General features: G+C 40.1%; 1 protein-coding gene across 5 annotated transcripts in view; it reads right to left on the bottom strand.

Annotated features, from left to right (window-relative positions):
* PPP2R3C (protein phosphatase 2 regulatory subunit B''gamma) overlaps positions 1-17,596 on the bottom strand; it is a 31,659-nt gene that overhangs the window by 984 nt on the left and 13,079 nt on the right. For 4 of the 5 annotated variants that reach the window (XM_032242563.1, XM_032242559.1, XM_032242560.1 and 1 more), the window contains 7 exons: positions 16,790-16,860; positions 10,515-10,647; positions 8,274-8,329; positions 8,123-8,198; positions 6,744-6,880; positions 3,635-3,772; positions 1,821-1,880 (listed from right to left, as the gene is read on the bottom strand). In XM_032242563.1, coding sequence (XP_032098454.1) covers positions 1,821-1,880; positions 3,635-3,772; positions 6,744-6,880; positions 8,123-8,198; positions 8,274-8,329; positions 10,515-10,647; positions 16,790-16,860 — 671 coding nt within the window. The remainder of the gene's footprint in view (positions 1-1,820; positions 1,881-3,634; positions 3,773-6,743; positions 6,881-8,122; positions 8,199-8,273; positions 8,330-10,514; positions 10,648-16,789; positions 16,861-17,596) is intronic. The other variant, XM_032242562.1, reaches the window with a different exon arrangement.

The raw sequence follows: 17,596 nt of genomic DNA, 5'->3' as shown, positions 1-17,596 counted from the left end.
TAATTTCTTACATATTTTTCTGTTGCCTTCTAACTGGTGGTGAAACAAGGTTTTGTCTATAGTGTTTTTTTTTTTTTTTTTTTTTTTTTTGAGAGGGGGTGCCATTTTGTTGCCCAGGCTGGAGCGCAGTGGTATGATCTTGGCTTGTCACAAACTTCACCTCCCAGGTTCAAGCCATTCTCCTGCCTCAGCCTCCTGAGTAGCTGGGATTACAGGTGCATACCACCACACCTGACTAACAAGGGTTTGGTTTAATTTTTTTAGCTAACAATTCAGCTTAATTTAACATTTAAGGGCTAGGTGCAGTGGCTCATTCCTATAATCCCAGTACTTTGGGAGGACGAGGCAGGCAGATCACAAGGTCAGCAGTTTGAGACCAGCCTGGACCAACGTGGTGAAACCCTGTCTCTACTAAAAACTAGCCATATGCCGGGCGTGGTGGCATGTGCCTGTAATCCCAGCTTCTCAGGAGGCTGAGGCAGGAGAATCGCTTAAACCTGAGAGGCAGAGGTTGCAGTGACCTCCGTCTCAAAAACAACAAAACAAAAAAACAAAAACCATTTAAATATTTCAGAGATAGTGATAGCTTCATTTCCAATATTGATGTCAACATTTTACTAGGATGGGGGAGAGGAGTTCTTTGTGGATATACATTAGTCATCCAGAAAGAAGCTAAATTGTACTAAAACTTACTGGAACATATAGAAGAACTTCTATATTATGAAGTGTACAACATAGATGTTTACCAGGAATTAGTACGTTTTGTAATCTTTTTGTAGTAAGATTACTATCAAATTTGTAGTAATTTTACTACAAAATTAAGGAGACTGATGTCTCCTGTAATCTAGTATCAAAGTGATACTAGATTTTTAGCATACTAAAAAAAAGTGCCTGAACCTAAGCAGTTTCCAAGGTAAAAATTCAGTTTACAGTTGAATAGACTGCTATGGGATGTAGACTCTACTGACTCTCTTCCTCTTTTTTTTTTTTTTTGAGACAGAGTCTCCCTCTGTCTCCCAGGCTGGAGTGCAGTGGTGCGATCTCGGCTCACTGCAACCTCCGCCTCCTGGGTTCAAGCGATTCTTCTGCCTCAGCATCCCAAGTAGCTGGGATTACAGATGCCCGCCACTGATTTTTGCATTTTTAGTAGAGACGGGGTTTCACCATATTGACCAGGATGGTCTTGAACTCCTGAGCCGAGATGATCCACCTGCCTGAGCTTCCAAAAGTGCTGGGATTACAGTCATGAGCCACCGTGTTCGGTCTGACTCTTAATTTTCTTTTTTTTTTTTGAGACGGAGTTTCACTCATGTTACCCAGGCTGGAGTGCAATGGCGCGACCTCGGCTCACCGCAACCTCCGCCTCCTGGGTTCAGGCAATTCTCCTGCCTCAGCCTCCTGAGTAGCTGGGATTACAGGCACGCACCACCATGCCCAGCTAATTTTTTGTATTTTTAGTAGAGACGGGGTTTCACCATGTTGACCAGGATGGTCTCGATCTCTTGACCTTGTGATCCACCTGCCTCGGCCTCCCAAAGTGCTGGGATTACAGGCTTGAGCCACTGCGCCCGGCCAGACTCTTAATTTTCAGTGAAAATGAATGCTTCCAGTGAGAACATAATGACAATACTAAAATTATAAACTATACAAATAATTAGTCCAAATGTCTCAGTTTGCAATGATTTAAATATTTCAGAACAAATAACAGCAAATACTTGATTCAGTATAGTACTTCATTAGTTGCTTTCATATAAAATTTTATGTAATACAAACGACTATCATAATTATCTGGTAATATGTAAATTAAAGGAAAAGATAACCTTGACATCTTGAAATGAAACAGGATCTTGTCCATGGATTTTCATTAGTTCCTGTATGGCCTGTATTCAGTAGAAATAGAGCTGTAAGTAAAAAATGAAATATACAACATCCCTTCTCTTGCCCCTCAACCCCTTTCTACTAATACTTCCTTTCTTATCAGACCACAAACCTCATCATTCTCTCTTGCCAATCTTCTTAGCTTTCTTGATCTTATTTCTTGATTAGTATACTGACCTTTCTAGACCTATATCTTAACTATTGAGAGCTTCAGGAAAAAAAAAAAAAAAAGATTATAGATTGCTGCTTCCACATAGGAATGTTCTCCAACCTCAAATGGGCCCTCAACATGGCCTCACAATTATTCTGTTTGACCTTTCATTTTCCATGAATGTTACATTCCTGCTTCATTATTCTCTTAAGATCCCCAATCTGCTGTTTCTGTTCCTACCCTACACTTGCTTTCTACGTAATACAAGAAATGGAGGCAGACCTCCCAAAACTCTTCCTTTTTATAAACATTAACAAAAAAAATGTCATCCAGTGAGACTACAAAATACTTTAGATGAGCATTATTCACTGGGAAATGTGAAGCTTAAAATTCTTGGTGAATAGTCAGCTAACTAATGCCCACTCTGTATGTGTTGCCACTAATCAGAGTATCCATAAAGGAATCTCTTTGGAGTAGTTAAGAATGTGAGTACATGCTCTGTTAATATAGTAATAGACTTGAATGGTATGATCTAGAGTGAATCATCCAGGCCCAGCTTTATCACTAGGATATTAATGTCCAAACGCTCTATAAACAGCTCAGGATTATAGGGCTCAGCACTGGACACTTAATACCTTATCCCATATATCCAAACCTAAATAAGCTTTGAAAAAATGCCTATATGAAATATTTTTCAAGTATTTTTTAAAACAATATCGTAAGAGTAGAAAACACTATAAAGAAATATTTATGAAGGCCAGGTGCAGTGGCTCACGCCTGTAATCTCAGCACTTTGGGAGGCCGAGGCAGGTAGATCACGAGGTCAGGAGTTTGAGACCAGCCTGGCCAACATGGTGAAACCCCGTCTCTTTAAAAAAAAAAAAAAAAAAAGAAAACAAAAGGAATCTTTATGAAAAAGAGGTTCAGTGTTTACTTTCTAAAACATATATTTATTTTCCTAAGATTGGATTTTCACTTAATAGGTTTGTCTAAGCTCAACCTCCCTAAGTGCTAGGATTACAGGTGTGAGCCACCATGACTTGTGTGATTTTTAAATTTAATAAAAGCATTTACATAACAGATTTCAGAAGGAAATCAAGTCTGTTTTTAGTTTTTCTTTACTATTAAAAAAATTTAAATGAGCTAAATCAAAGCTGATTTGATTAGATCAGAATAAAAAAATACATAAATGTCAGGGGCTGTACTACCATTGGAAATACAAATGTGTGATAAATTCTATACATATGAGTCTTGCTCTGCCGCCCAGGCTGGAGTGCAGTGGCACAATTTTTGCTCACTGCAACCTCCACCTCCTGGGTTCAGGTGATTCTCCTGCCTCAGCCTCCTGAGTAGCTGGGATGACAGGCATGTGATCCCAGCTATTAGAGAGACTAAGTGGGAAGACTGCCTGAGCCCAGGATTTGGAGGTTACAGTGAGCTACGATCGTGCAACTGCACTCCAGCCTGGGCGACAGAGCCAGACCCTAGCTCAAAAAAGGAAAAAAATTAAAATTCACAAGTTAGGTAAAATGGTTACTAAATAGTTAATTTAAACCAAATGATATATCTTAAGGGAACAATGACTCACTTATGCAAATGACTTACCCTAAAGAAATAATTAAGTGAAAAGACATTCAGATATCCTTTGTTCTCAATATCAAGCAATTTGAAAATATATTGTAGAGCTGCAGGTTCCTTTCTATTTTCTAATGCAAGGACAAAGTCCAAATAGGTCTTATAGTCCTATAAAACAGAAAATAATGTTCATTAGAGGGCTTAGTTGAAATTAAACTTTTCAGGTGAATATCTTATGATTTGAAGCTATTTTGCAATCAAAGGTGGCAAATTTAATTTTTTTCCCTAAGTTATGAAATGATAAATCCATTCATATACTTAATATTGGTTAGTAGGAATTCTAAATGTAAGCTGCACAGGACAGTTTTGACGACTTTTTTTTTTTTTTTGAGACAGCCTTGCTCTGTCACCCAGGCTGGAGTACAGTGGCACAATCTCAGCTCACCGAAACATCTGCCTCCTGGTTCAAGTTATTCTCCTGTCTCAGCCTCCCAAATAGCTGGGACTACAGGTGCACACCACCATGCCCAGCTAATTTTTATATTTTTAGTAGGGATAGGATTTTGCCATGTTGGTTAAGCTGGTCTCAAAACTCCTGACCTCAAGTGACTCACCTGCCCCAGCTTTCCAAAGTTCTGGGATTAGCATGTACCACTGGGCCCAGCCCTAGTGTTTTTTTTTTTTTTTTAAACGAGAGATTTGCTGTGTTCAAGTCTGGTGATTTTCTTTCATGATACTTGTTTTTGAGACGGGGTCTCACTTTATCAACCAGGCTGCAGTGCAGTGGTACGATCATAGTTCACTGCAACCTTGATCTCCCAGGCTCAAGCAGCTTCCCATGATAGCCTCCCAGGTAGCATGCCATCACACCTGGACAATTTTTTGAATTCTTTGTAGAGATGGGGTCTTCCTATATTACCCACGCTAATCTCAAACTCCTGGACTCAAGCAATCATCTGGCCTTACCCTCCCAAAGTGCTGGGATTAGAAGGATGAGCCACTGCATCCTGCTTCATTACACTTTTGAAACAGATAAGACAGTGACTAAGCTATAAACTTTTATCTTCTTTTTGGTACAGTTATTTTGAAAAACAAAGCTTTTATCTGGAATGAACAGAATAGTATATTTAAATTGCTATTCTGAAATAGTTTAAAATTTTTAATTCAGATGACCTCCAGTAAGAAGCTGTCTTGAGACTGCCAGATATTCTACAGTAAGCTGACACTATTATCATCCATTAAAAGGCAAAATGTAAAGGCCAGAAAAACATGAAGAGAACAGAAACCCTTCCCTATAAAAACAGGATACTTGGCCAGGCATGGTAATCCCAGCACTTTAGGAGACTGAGTCGGGTAGATCATGACATCAGGAGTTTAAGACCAGTCTCTGGTGAAACCCCGTCTCTACTAAAAATACAAAAATTAGCCCGGTGTGGTGGTGTGTGCCTGTAATCCCAGCTGCTCCGGAGGCTGAGGCAGAGAATTGCTTGAACTCGGGAGGCGGAAGATTACGCCACTGCGCTCCAGTCTGGGCAACAGAGACTCCATCTCAAAAACAATCAGGATACTCATAGATTTTTTAAAAAATGGTAAAAAGTAATAAAGTAATTGGGAGATTCTCACTTAGATAAAATTTTATATTTTTAGAAAAGTTCCTTTTTGTATTAATTGCACTAAAGAGTTAAAGAATGCAGATTGTAATCTGATGTCATCCATAGTTGCAGCCTCTGATTTTCTTTGTTCACCAGGAAATCATTAATACTACAAGCTCCTCACTGTCTACCGTTTATAGCTGTGGGAATTACAAAGTAGACTTTCTGTGCCTTTTCCCCTCTTTTGCTGTTAATAATGGTGTTATTTAGCAAATTGTTATTGAAGCTATATGATAAAATGTAAAACCCCATTCTCATGACAGTATTTCTATTAAGCATAACTGGTTTGGGAAATTTATCAGATTCTTAACCCATGTTTTTAACAGCAAAAAATGGTGATTTTAAAATGCTGTTTAGAATTTTCCTTCTCCAGTATTTTACTTTGTCATAATAAAAGGACAAGTGCATGTTAGTTATCTTTAGCTGCTCATATAGCCACTTCTAGAGACTAATAACACCTGATTCTCAGATTTAAATCATGACATATGTGTTACTGCATTTGACCTGGTAATTTAATGACAGAACTATCTACATGAAAATAGCCAGTATAATTTACTAATGTTTCTTTTTTTTTTTTTTGAGACAGAGTCTTGCTCTGTTGCCCAGGCTGGAGTGCAGCCACCTCATCCTAGCTCACTGCAGCCTCAAACTTCTGGGGTCAAGCAATCCTCCTGCCTCAGCCTCCCGAGTAGCTATACTCTAGGCACATACCACCCATGTCCAACTAATCTTTTTATTTTTTTGTAGAGCCAGGGTCTCGAGATACTGCTCAGGCTTGTCTTGAACTACTGGCCTTAAGTGGTTCTCTGGCCTTGGCCTCCCAAAGTGCTGGGATTACAGGCATAAACTACCAAGCCTGGCCTCAGCACTTTTTTTTTTTTTTAAACTAGAATACACTAATGTACAATAGGTGCACTCACAATGAAATGAACAAAATATTAATCTTTTCTATTTGCCCTGAGGCCATAATGCAGCTGTTTTTAGGTGAATTTACCTTAAGACCAAAGGCTCTGAATCTCAAGTAATTTGATCAGTTTACACGTTTTCAAGACACTGTTACACACTGATATAAATAATGCTGGGCTGGGCTTGGTAGCTCATGCCTGGAATCCCAGCACTTTGGGAGGCCAAGGCAAGTGGATCACCTGAGGTCAGGAATTTCAGACTAGCCTGGCCAAACATGGTGAAAAAATACGAAATTATTTTTGTATTTTTTCTAATACAAAAATACAAAATTAGCCGGACTCTATTAAACATACAAAACTTGGCTGGACGGGTGGTGTGCACCTGTAATCCCAGCTACTTGGGAGGCTGAGGCAGAAGAATCGCTTGAACCTGGGAGGTGAAGGTTGCAGTGAGCCAAGATCATGCCACTGCACTCTCCATCTCAAAAAAATAAAATAAAATTTTATCATATCAAGAAAAGGGTCTGTGGAAACTGTGGGAGCCTAAACTTTTAAAACGTAGCAGCAGATTTAAACTACTACCATTTCTCCATCATAAGTGAGACACTCCTGGAAAACACGGTCTAAGAAGACATTGGTCATGGTAGCTGTTCCATAGCGTGAGAGTTCTTCTTTACTGAGCATGCCATTGTGATCTTTATCAAGATTCAAGTACTGGCCTTGGGAAGAAAGACAATAAAGACACTTATGACTACAATAAAGTTTTAATCAGAAGAATGGACTAACAAAAAGTTATTTTTATTGGTTACTATTTTGATTTTCAAACTATTCATGTTATGGTTAGGGAGGTAATACAGCTAATGCTCGACTTACGACCACGATTGGTTCCGACAGACCGGTTGTAACATGATTTGGTCATAAGTTGAGTAGGCTATATGCACGCAGAGATGGTAGTGCTGCCGGAAGCTGGTCCGCACTGTCGTATGCCCAGCTGGGCAACGTTTGCGCTGCCAGACGCAGAGCAGTCATGGCTAGCGATTGTGGTCGTAAAGTCGAATGGTCGTAACTTGCATAGGTCATACGTCGATCAATACCTGTACTATCAGCTACCCTTGTAATCTTGATCTGAACAACCCTTGAGCTAGAAACAGAGAAAACCTATCACGAAGGCCATAGTTTCTGGGCTGTTTCACTTACATCATTATTTGTTTTCAGTTTGCAGTCTTTTTAAACATTCCTAGGTTTCTAAATTTAATGGAGGTAGAGGCCAACAAAAAGCACTGAAATGCTAGCACTTGAAAGCAGAGATAAGAATGCTAAAAGGAGTCAAACCACTCAACAGGCTAATACAGAATACCTCCATCTGTAGACCCTGGGAACAACATTTTATAACAAAACATGATGATAGCTAATGCTCATAATGATGCTCCTGAGTCAACAGGGATCAAATTACATTCTGTTTTATTGAAAAGAAAGAAAGTGTGGTAACTTAAAAAGGGTTCTGCTGGGTACAGTGGCTCCCAACACTTTGGTGAGGTCAGGACAGCTGGACTACTTGAGCCCAGGAGTTTGAGACCAGCCTGGGCAATACAGTGAGATCCCATATCTACAAAAAATATAAAAATTAGGTAGGAATGCAGCCTGTAGTCCCAGTACTGGGGTCGGTGGGGATTGGGCCCCGGAGGTTAAGGCTGCACTGAGCTGTGATAGTGCCACTGCATTCCTGCCAGAGCAACATGGTGAGACCCTGCCTTCAAACAGAAAAGGTTGAGGGGGAGTCCAAAAAGTTAAAACATTCGTATTTAAGCAAGTAAGTTTTGGTAATGCAGAATACTAGAGCTTAATTAAGGTAATTAAATAGTTTGATCTTAAGGTATATTTTCCTAAGTATTAAACTCCTCTGAACACCAATTACCTGAAGAATGGATGATTCAAATTTTAGCATTATGACAGGAACATACCATAAACTCTTAGGGCAGAAGGAGCAGAAAACCAATTTGTTTCTTGACTCTCCTTGGACAGTTCCTCATCCCTTAGCTAATGGAACACAAAGACATAATTAGAAGATGGCAACTGTCAAGTGATACAATTAAGTAGTTTAAAAACATTTACCTCCAATAAATCATCTAGGAAGCTGCATGCTAAAATATCTTGAATTTTTATCTTTCCTTTAAGAACATAAAGAAACACAATTAATTCCATTTTAAGAAAAGGGCAACTTAATTAAAAAAAAATTTTTTTTAACAAGAGCAAATCACACAATTGATATTTTAAAGCTTCTAGCTCTTATGCTCCAAAGTCCTTATTACATTATTGCTATGAAAAGGGAAATCTCTGGCAGGTGCGGTGGCTCATGCCTGTAATCCCAGCACTTTGAGAGGCTGATGGGGGTGGATCACCTGAGGTCAGGAGTTGGAGACCAGCCTGGCCAACATGGTGAAACCCTGTCTCTACTAAAAATACAAAAAATTAGCAGGGTGTGGTGACTGATGACTGTAATCCCAGCTACTAGGGATGCTGAGGCAGGAGAACTGCTTGAACCCGGGAGGTGGAGGTTGTAGTGAGCCAAGATCAAGCCGTTGCACTCCAACCTGGGCAACAAGAGCAAAACTCCATCCCCCTGCCAAAAAAAAAAAAAAGGAAATCGATAGGCAACATTTAATAACATCTCTACTTATATACCCCAACTATATAAATCTAGGTAGTAAATTCTAAAATTACACTTATGTCAGATTTTCAAAAAAGTTTGTGCTTATAGATATAGTACTGCTGGTACACAAACAGGGAGACTGCCTCCATTTTTTTGTGTGTGGCAGGTTCTGGACTAGAAAGCAATATACAGGTGTGGTTAAGAGCAGACAGATGAGAGTCTGTTTTCTTCTTTTTTGTACAGAAGAGGTCTTGTTATCTCACCAGCACTGGTCTTAAACTCCTAGGCTCAAGTGATTTCTCACCTCAGCCTCCCAAATCGCTGGGATTACAGGTATGAGCCACCACACCCAGCCCAGATGGGAGTTTGAATGCCACTTTTAAATATGTAATCTAGCTAAGTTTCAGTTGCCGTTCACATAAAATGTGGACAATTACGTAACTTCTTTATGTAACTTCTTTTATGAGAGGAAAATTAAAGAATCCATGTAAAATGCTTAGCACATTATATAATTAACAATCAAAACAACTGATATTATTTTGTAAAATTTGAAAGAGAAAAGATGGAAATGTATCTATAGTAGAGGAGTTCAAAAAACACTGTCAGCTACCATATGCTATGATTGGACTTATAACTGGATTTTCTTTCTTTTTATTTGGAGACAAGGTCTGGCTCTGTTGCCCAGACTGGAGTGCAGTGACATGATCTTGGCTCACTGCAATCTCTGCCTCCTGGGCTCAAGTGATCCATCTCAGCAGCTTCCCAAGTAGCTGGGACAACAGGCTCACACCACTATGCCTGGCTAATTTTTGTAATTTTTTTGTAAAGACAAAGTTTGCCATGTTCCCCTAAGGCTGATCTTGAACTCCTGAGCTCAAGTGATCCACCCAACTCAGCCTCCCAAAGTGTTGAGGTTACAGGCATGAACCACTGTGCCAGGCCCATAGCTGGATTTTCAAGGACAGAAGGGCAATCAGGCACTTTGATGTGGGCCTTCTCTGTCCTTTCCTCTGCTCCAGTTACATATATTTCAGTCTGGGCAGGTTTGAACAGTAATAAAACACACTGTTAATGAAGCCATATTTACCAATCCGATCCCCACAGAGAATGCGAAAAATAAGCATTATTGGCTAACTGACTCTCCTATTTCCAAACATGTATTTTTCATCCAAAAGAGAACAATTCTGCAGTATGTCACATGGCGGAGAGAGAGCAAATTATATCAGAATATCTGGCTTCCTAGAACTGGAAGGAGGCATTACTTTTTTTAAAATTCTTTTTATAAGACAGGGTTTCACCCTGTTGGTCAGGCTGGTCTTTAACTCCCGACCTCAGGTGATCCACCCGCCTTGGCCTCCAGAGTGCTTGGATTACAGGCGTGAGCTACCACGCCCAGCCCTGGAAGGAGGCATTAATGACTGACTATCCAGTTCAAACTTCTTCACTGTTAGGTGACATCCCCCCCATCTGTCACAGCAGGTTATATCAGTGCAAGTAAATCATAAAAGATCTTCAGATAAACGTAACCTAAGTACTGCTACTGTTTTGTTGTACCTTTTTATCCCCTTGAAATTCATCAAGTTTTTAATGGCAGTGATATGTTAGGAAAATAAATGATATTTTTCAAGACTTTTCTCTAGTTATTGAGATTTAGATACAATAATAGCCTCATAATATCTAAGTTAGATAAAATTTTATTTTACCTGTTCTTAGAGGATCTAAAAAGAAGAAGAACTTCCTAACTGCTGTACAAACATAAAAGGAGTAGAAAGATTTTTCCAGACCATCTAATTGTGGCAATGTAGGGATAAGTTCCAATATGTAGTTTTCTAAATCCTGAAAATAAAACAAAGGGTTAAATGTCCACTCTTGATGCTTCATTAGATAGCAGAATATAATTTCATTACTAAAAATTATTCAGCATTGATAAATTTGTGACTATTTTAGTGTTAAAACTACATTAAATTTTGTTTTTACTAATTTAAGTTTTAACATTTTTGAAAAGTAATAAATTCTACATCGTTCCAAATTCAAAAGGAACAAAGATAGTCATTAAAAAGCCTCTGACCACCAGGTGCGGTGGCTCATGCCTGTAATCCCAGCACTTTGGGAGCCTGAGGCAGGCAGATTGCAAGGTCAGGAGTTGGAGACCAGCCTGGTTAACGTGGTGAAACCCCATCTCTACTAAAATACACACAAAATTAGCCAGGCACGGTGGTACGCACCTGTAGTCCCAGCTACTCAGGAGGCTAAGGCAAGAGAATTGCCTGAACCTGGGAGATGGAGGTTGCAGTGAGCTGAGATCATGCCACCACACTCCAGCCTAGGAAATGGGGTAAGACTCTTGTCTCCAAAACAAAAACAAAAACAAAAAAAAGCCTCTCACCTATTTCTTCTCCCCAGAGGTAACTTTATTATCAACTCTTGATGTGCTTCTAAAAGGTAACAGATGCAAATATGAATGAATACATTTATATTTGTTTTTTTTCCCCTTTTTTTTTTGAGGCAGAGACTGGCTCTGTCACCAGGCTGGAGTGCCATGGCATGATCCCAGCTCACTGCAACGTCCACCTCCCAAGTTCAAGGTATTCTCCTGTCTCAGCCTCCCAAGTAGCTGGGACTACAGGCGTGCACCACCACACCTAGCTAAGTTTTATATTTTTAGTAGAGATGGGGATTCGCCATGTTGGCCAGGATGGTCTCTATCTCTTGACCTTGTGATCCACCCGCCTCAGCCTCCAAAGTGCTGAGATTATAGGCATAAGCCACTGCACCTGGCCTTTCTCTCTTTTTACACACAGGATATGAAAAGTGCTTTTGTCATCCAATAATATATTTTACAGTCATTCCATAATGACTCTCAAAGAGCTTCTACTCTTTAATAGCTACGTATTATATCATTGTATGGATGTGCCATATTTAACTAGGCCTCTATTGGAACATTTCGTTTTTTCCTAGTATTAAGGGCTAAGTTAATTTTTCATTCATAGATATTGTGGAAGAATGTAGGATACAATTTCTGTAAGTGGACCTGCTGGGTTGTGGAATATGTACACAGATAATTTTGATAGACACTGGCAAACTTAACATCTCCCCATAAATGCCACGTGAATTTTATACTCCCACCAGCAATGTGAAGGCTATTTCTACAGTTCCCAAATTCTGCATACAGGTATCCCAGGAGCACCACAGTGAATCCCAGATGCATCAGGGTATTTTAAAATTTTGAGTGAAACACAGTGACATTTGTCAGATACTGCATGACAGATATTGCTTAAGCTAGAACTATGTGCTCAAGGTAGTTCACATTTTCAACACCGGATCTCAACATATTCCTTTTTTTTTTTTTTTTTTTGGGACGGAGTTTCGCTCTTGTTACCCAGGCTGGAGTGCAATGGCGCAATCTCGGCTCACCGCAACCTCCGCCTCCTGGGTTCAGGCAATTCTCCTGCCTCAGCCTCCTGAGTAGCTGGGATTACAGGCACTCGCCACCATGCGCAGCTAATTTTTTGTATTTTTAGTAGAGACGGGGTTTCACCGTGTTGACCAGGATGGTCTCGATCTCTTGACCTCGTGATCCACCCGCCTTGGCCTCCCAAAGTGCTGGGATTACAGGCTTGAGCCACCGCGCCCGGCCTATATTCCTTTTTTTTTTGAGGCAGTGTCTCACTCTGTCACACAGGCTGCTAGAATGCAGTAGCAAGGTCTTGGCTCACTGCAACCTCTACCTCCACCTCCCAGGCTCAAGTGATCCTCCCACCTCAGCCTCCTGAGTAGCTGGGACCAAAAACATGCCCAATTAATTTTTTTATGTTTTTGGTAGAGATGGAATTTTACCATGTTGCCCAGGCTGGTCTTGAACTCTTGAATTCAAGCATCTGCCCACCTTGGCCTCTCAGTGTTGGAATTACAAGCGTGAGCCAATGTGCCTGGCTATTATTCATTTAAAAAAAAATTTTTTTTAAATCATCCAACCCAAACTGTCATGAATATATTCCTTTCAATGACATAAATCTTTGCAAAGCTACGTTTTGATGGTTCCTGTGGTAAAGTACCACACAAAAATTAGTGAACAGAAAATGAGGATGACAAGTGTCCAGTTGAATTCCCAAGTTTAAGTAGTTGTACACATCCCTTAGTAACTGTACTTAAGAATGAAATAAAAATACCTTCTTTTTTTTTTTTTTGGAGACAGAGTTTCACTCGTTACCCAGGCTGGAGCGCAATGGCGCGATCTCGGCTCACCGCAACCTCCGCCTCCTGGGTTCAGGCAATTCTCCTGCCTCAGCCTCCTGAGTAGCTGGGATTAGAGGCACGCGCCACCATGCCCAGCTGATTTTTTGTATTTTTAGTAGAGACGGGGTTTCACCATGTTGACCAGGATGGTCTCGATCTCTTGACCTCGTGATCCACCCGCCTCAGCCTCCCAAAGTGCTGGGATTACAGGCGTGAGCTACCGCGCCCGGCCAAATACCTTCTTTCAATCTAAGTGTATTATTTTTTCAAATGGCTAATAAGCTTAATGAATACTCATTCAATTGTTTGAATTAACTGGTTAGTAAGTGAAACTGTTAGGGATTTCTTTTGGCTCAGATGCACTGTGAAAAAATTACTGAAACGCTAAAGGTGTCAATTCAAACTTTCTGATCTTGGCTAATTTGATAGGTGAAAAATGGCATCTTAGTGTAGATTTATCTGGCATTTCTCTTATGTGAAGTTAAAGTTGTTTCTTGTGATTAAGAAGCATTTGAATTTTACTTTTATATATTATCTATACCTTTGCCCTGTTTTCTATTGGGTCAGTGGCTTCCTTCTTGATTTCTGGGAGCTTTTTATATACTAGGGTAATTGGCCATTTGTGACCATTTCAGATATTTTCCCCAGTTTGTTGTTTTCTTTTTACTTTATCATGGGCTTTGCCCTATAGATTTTTAAAAATTTAGCTGAATTTACTGTTTTTTAGACTTCTGGTTTTGTCCTACTTAGAAAGCCTGTAAGGAGTATATATTTAAAAGCCTCCCATGCTTACTTTCCTTTTTCTTTTTTTTTGAGATGGAGTCTCACTGTGTCACCCAGGCTGGACTGCAGTGGTGCAATCTCGGCTCACTGAAACCTCCACCACTTGGGTTAAAGAGAGTCTCATGCCTCAGCCTGAGCAGCTGGGATTACAGGCATGCACCACTACGACTGGCTAATTTTTGTAGTTTTAGTAGAGATGGGGTTTAGCCATGTTGGCCAGGCTGGTCTCGAACACCTAACCTCAAGTGATGCACCTGCCTTGGCCTCCCAAAGTGCTGGAATTACAGGCGTGAGCCACTGTGCCCTCCCATGGTTTCTTGTATTTATTTTAACAATGTTATTTATTTTTGTCTTAACCATTTCAAATATCATATTTCTGGTAGATCTGAGATACTTTTAAGTTTAGAGGACAACTGGCCTCTCAAACTTGAAGTGTCCAAAGTGCGGCTCTTTTGTCATCTCCAACCTTGGTCCTCACCTGCTTCTCCCCTATTCCAACAGTTCATCAAAATAAAAATAGACTTGTCTTTGGCTCCTCTAGCAGCAATTTGTGTTTTTTTCTGGGGAGAAGGGGAGTCCAAAATGCATATGGAATTATCATCTGTTTCTGGCTTTCTCTACATCTACCAATCACCCTGGTCAGGGGCCCTTTCATCTCACTTGGACTGTTGCAGTAGCTGCCTAAATATTCTGCTTCTACTCTAGTTCACATTTTTTTTTTTTTAACTTGTTATTTTCAGACGGATCCTCGCTGTGTCACCCAGGCTGGAGTGCAGTGGCTTGATCTTGGCTCCCTGCAACATCCATCTCCCGGGTTCAAGCAATTCTCCTGCCTCGGCCTCTGAGTATCTGGGATTACAGGTGCCCACCATCATGCCCAGCTAATTTTTGTTTTAGTAGAGACGGGGTTTCACCATGTTGGTGAGGCTGGTCTTGAACTCCTGACCTCAAGTGATCCACCTGCCTTGGCCTCTCAAAGTTGCTGGGATTACACACGTAAGCCACTGTGTCTGGCTTCTCTTATATTTTCTTTAAAAAAGGAAGGGGGGGAAGGGTGGGGAAATTCTTGGCCCTTTAAAGAATAGTGACAGTGATAGCATTCATGAATAATCAAAAGTTTTTCAATTATTTTTAAATGTTAAAATGCTATGTTCTTTTTATTTTCCCCTTTAAAGGTCCCTTTTTTAAAGGTTGAAGAAAAAGAATCTAAAAAGGAATATGGATAGTCAACATACATTGGTAGGTAAAAAAAAAAAAAACAAACAAACAAACCCCAAAACAGAAACGTCCTATGCCTCAACAAAAACTATATGGAATCAACACCACCAAGGTCTGTGGGGAAAAAACAAAACAAAACAAAAAAACACCTGTTCCCTTTGCTCTGTTAGAAGCTGGAGGGTGCTAGGCCCCTGTCTAGTAGCACGTAGAATTCTAGCTGTTTTCCTCCGTATATTCAGCGCAGAGTATACATACTGTGTCTCTATATGAATATGGACAGTTAGCAGTTACCAACATCTACCTGTCCACTTTCTCTTGTTTAAAAAAAGAAAATAGCCGGGTGCGGTGGCTCAAGCCTGTAATCCCAGCACTTTGGGAGGCTGAGGCAGGTGGATCACGAGGTCAAGAGATCGAGACCATCCTGGTCAACATGGTGAAACCCCGTCTCTACTAAAACTACAAAAAATTAGCTGGGCATGGTGGCGCGTGCCTGTAATCCCAGCTACTCAGGAGGCTGAGGCAGGAGAATTGCCTGAACCCAGGAGGCGGAGGTTGCGGTGAGCCGAGATCGCGCCATTGCACTCCAGCCTGGGTAACAAGAGCGAAACTCTGTCCCAAAAAAAAAAGAAAATAAACTTTAAACAAATGGGGTTATAGAACCACCTCGCCTCCTGCGTTCAAGCGATTCTCCTGCCTTGGACCATTTTGTATTTGTTATTTTTTTTTTTTTTAAGAGATGAGGTTTCACCATGTTGGCCAGGATGGTCTCGATCTCCTGACCTTGTGATCCACCCACCTGGGCCTCCCAAAGTGCTGGGATTACAGACATGAGCCACCATACCCGGCCCATTTTGTATTTTTAGTAGAGACAGGGTTTTTCCATGTTGGTCCAGCTGGTCTTGAACTCCCGACCTCAGGTGATCTGCTCATCTCAGCCTTCGAAAGTGCTGGGATTACTGGTGTGAGCTACCACGCCCAGCATAAATTCTCTCTTAATGATGACTTGGGCCCTGCCACTCCATGGGAGAATCAGTAGAACCTGCAGGATCTTATTTGGAATCGACATTCTCTATTGTAATTTTGTTGTTTATTTTTAAATCTGTTTTTTGTTTCACTGGAAAGATGATGTTCAGTTTTAAAAGTTGAAAGTATACAAGTTGCTTTGTTATGGTAAAACTAAAATGTACACACACACACACACACACACACACACACACACACACGAAAGATGTTCAATTTTAAAAGTTCAAAGTGTACAAGTTGCTTTGTTACGGTAAACTAAATATGTACACACATACACACACACGGAGAAATAAAACAAAGTATTATAAGAATGGCCTGAGGCTGGGTGCAGTGGGTCATGCCTGTAATCCCAGCACTTTGAGGCCAAGGCAGGTGGATCACCTGAGGTTGAAAGTTTGAGACCAGCCTGACTAACACGGAGAAACCCCGTCTCTACTAAAAATACAAAATGAGCCGGATGTGGTGGCACATGCCTGTAATCCCAGCTACTTGGGAGGCTGAGGCAAGAGAATTGCTTGAACTTGGGAGGTGGAGGTTATGGTGAGCTGAGATCATGCCATTGCACTCCAGCCAGGGCAACAAGATTGAAAGTCTATCTCTAAAAACAAACAAACAAAGAGAAAAAGAATAGCCTGTAATCCCAACACCCAGTGATAACTACTGTTTACATTTTTGTGTCTATATGAGTTAATATAATGTCTATAAGGTTAATACTTACAGATTCCCGAAGGTACCCCTGCCCAGCAACATCGTATAAACTGAGTCCTATTCTTGTCTGATGAAGCCAAACTGACAATAAATAAGAAAATGAAATGTAATTCTTAAGATCTATCCTTCAGATATGAAAAAGGAGATAAAAAGCTAGATTTGAGACAAGCTAATCCAATGATTCTAAAAACATTATTTCTCACCAAAAAATTGCTTGAAACAGAGAAAAAAACCATAGAATGGCAAAGTTCAACAATTCTGCCATGATTAAAGCTATAATAAAATTGATGCCTTGAAGATACTGTTCTTTACCAATTAAACTTGGTGTTCCACCAAACAGGGACAGCTAGTATGTTATGCCTTCAGTGAAGCTGCTTTTATTTCTGAGGTTAATTACAGCAACCAAGTATTAAAGATTGTATACAATAGGCTTTCACAGACAATTATGGCACTTGTAGGAATCATAACTCCATGCTGTTTAATAAAAGCTCCTTGAAACTGATAGTACAGTTGTGGGTTTGAAACTAAGCTTTCAGGCAACTCAACCTGTAATATATTGGTAAAATAAAATTATCAGTAAATTAAAATTATTTCAAATCACCATACATTAAAACTCTTGGTTCAGCTCTTTATATTTCTAGTCTACTACTATCTTTAAGATACATGAGGGTTTAAAAAAGTTTTGTTTTTTTATAATAACCCAAGTTTATAGTTAAAAAAAAAATCACAGCTTCTAGTAAGCTCCACAAGAGACTCAACAACAATGTAACACACCTTGGTGAAAAGACAAGAAATTCAGCTAGGTGTGGTGGCTCAC

This window comes from Sapajus apella, unplaced genomic scaffold (genome assembly GCF_009761245.1).
Source record: "Sapajus apella isolate SASKATOON/1434 unplaced genomic scaffold, GSC_monkey_1.0 scaffold50, whole genome shotgun sequence".
NCBI classification, from domain to species: Eukaryota; Metazoa; Chordata; class Mammalia; order Primates; family Cebidae; genus Sapajus; species Sapajus apella.
The sequence above is the reverse complement of the archived record's forward strand: the minus strand, read 5'-3'. Positions and strand labels throughout refer to the sequence as shown.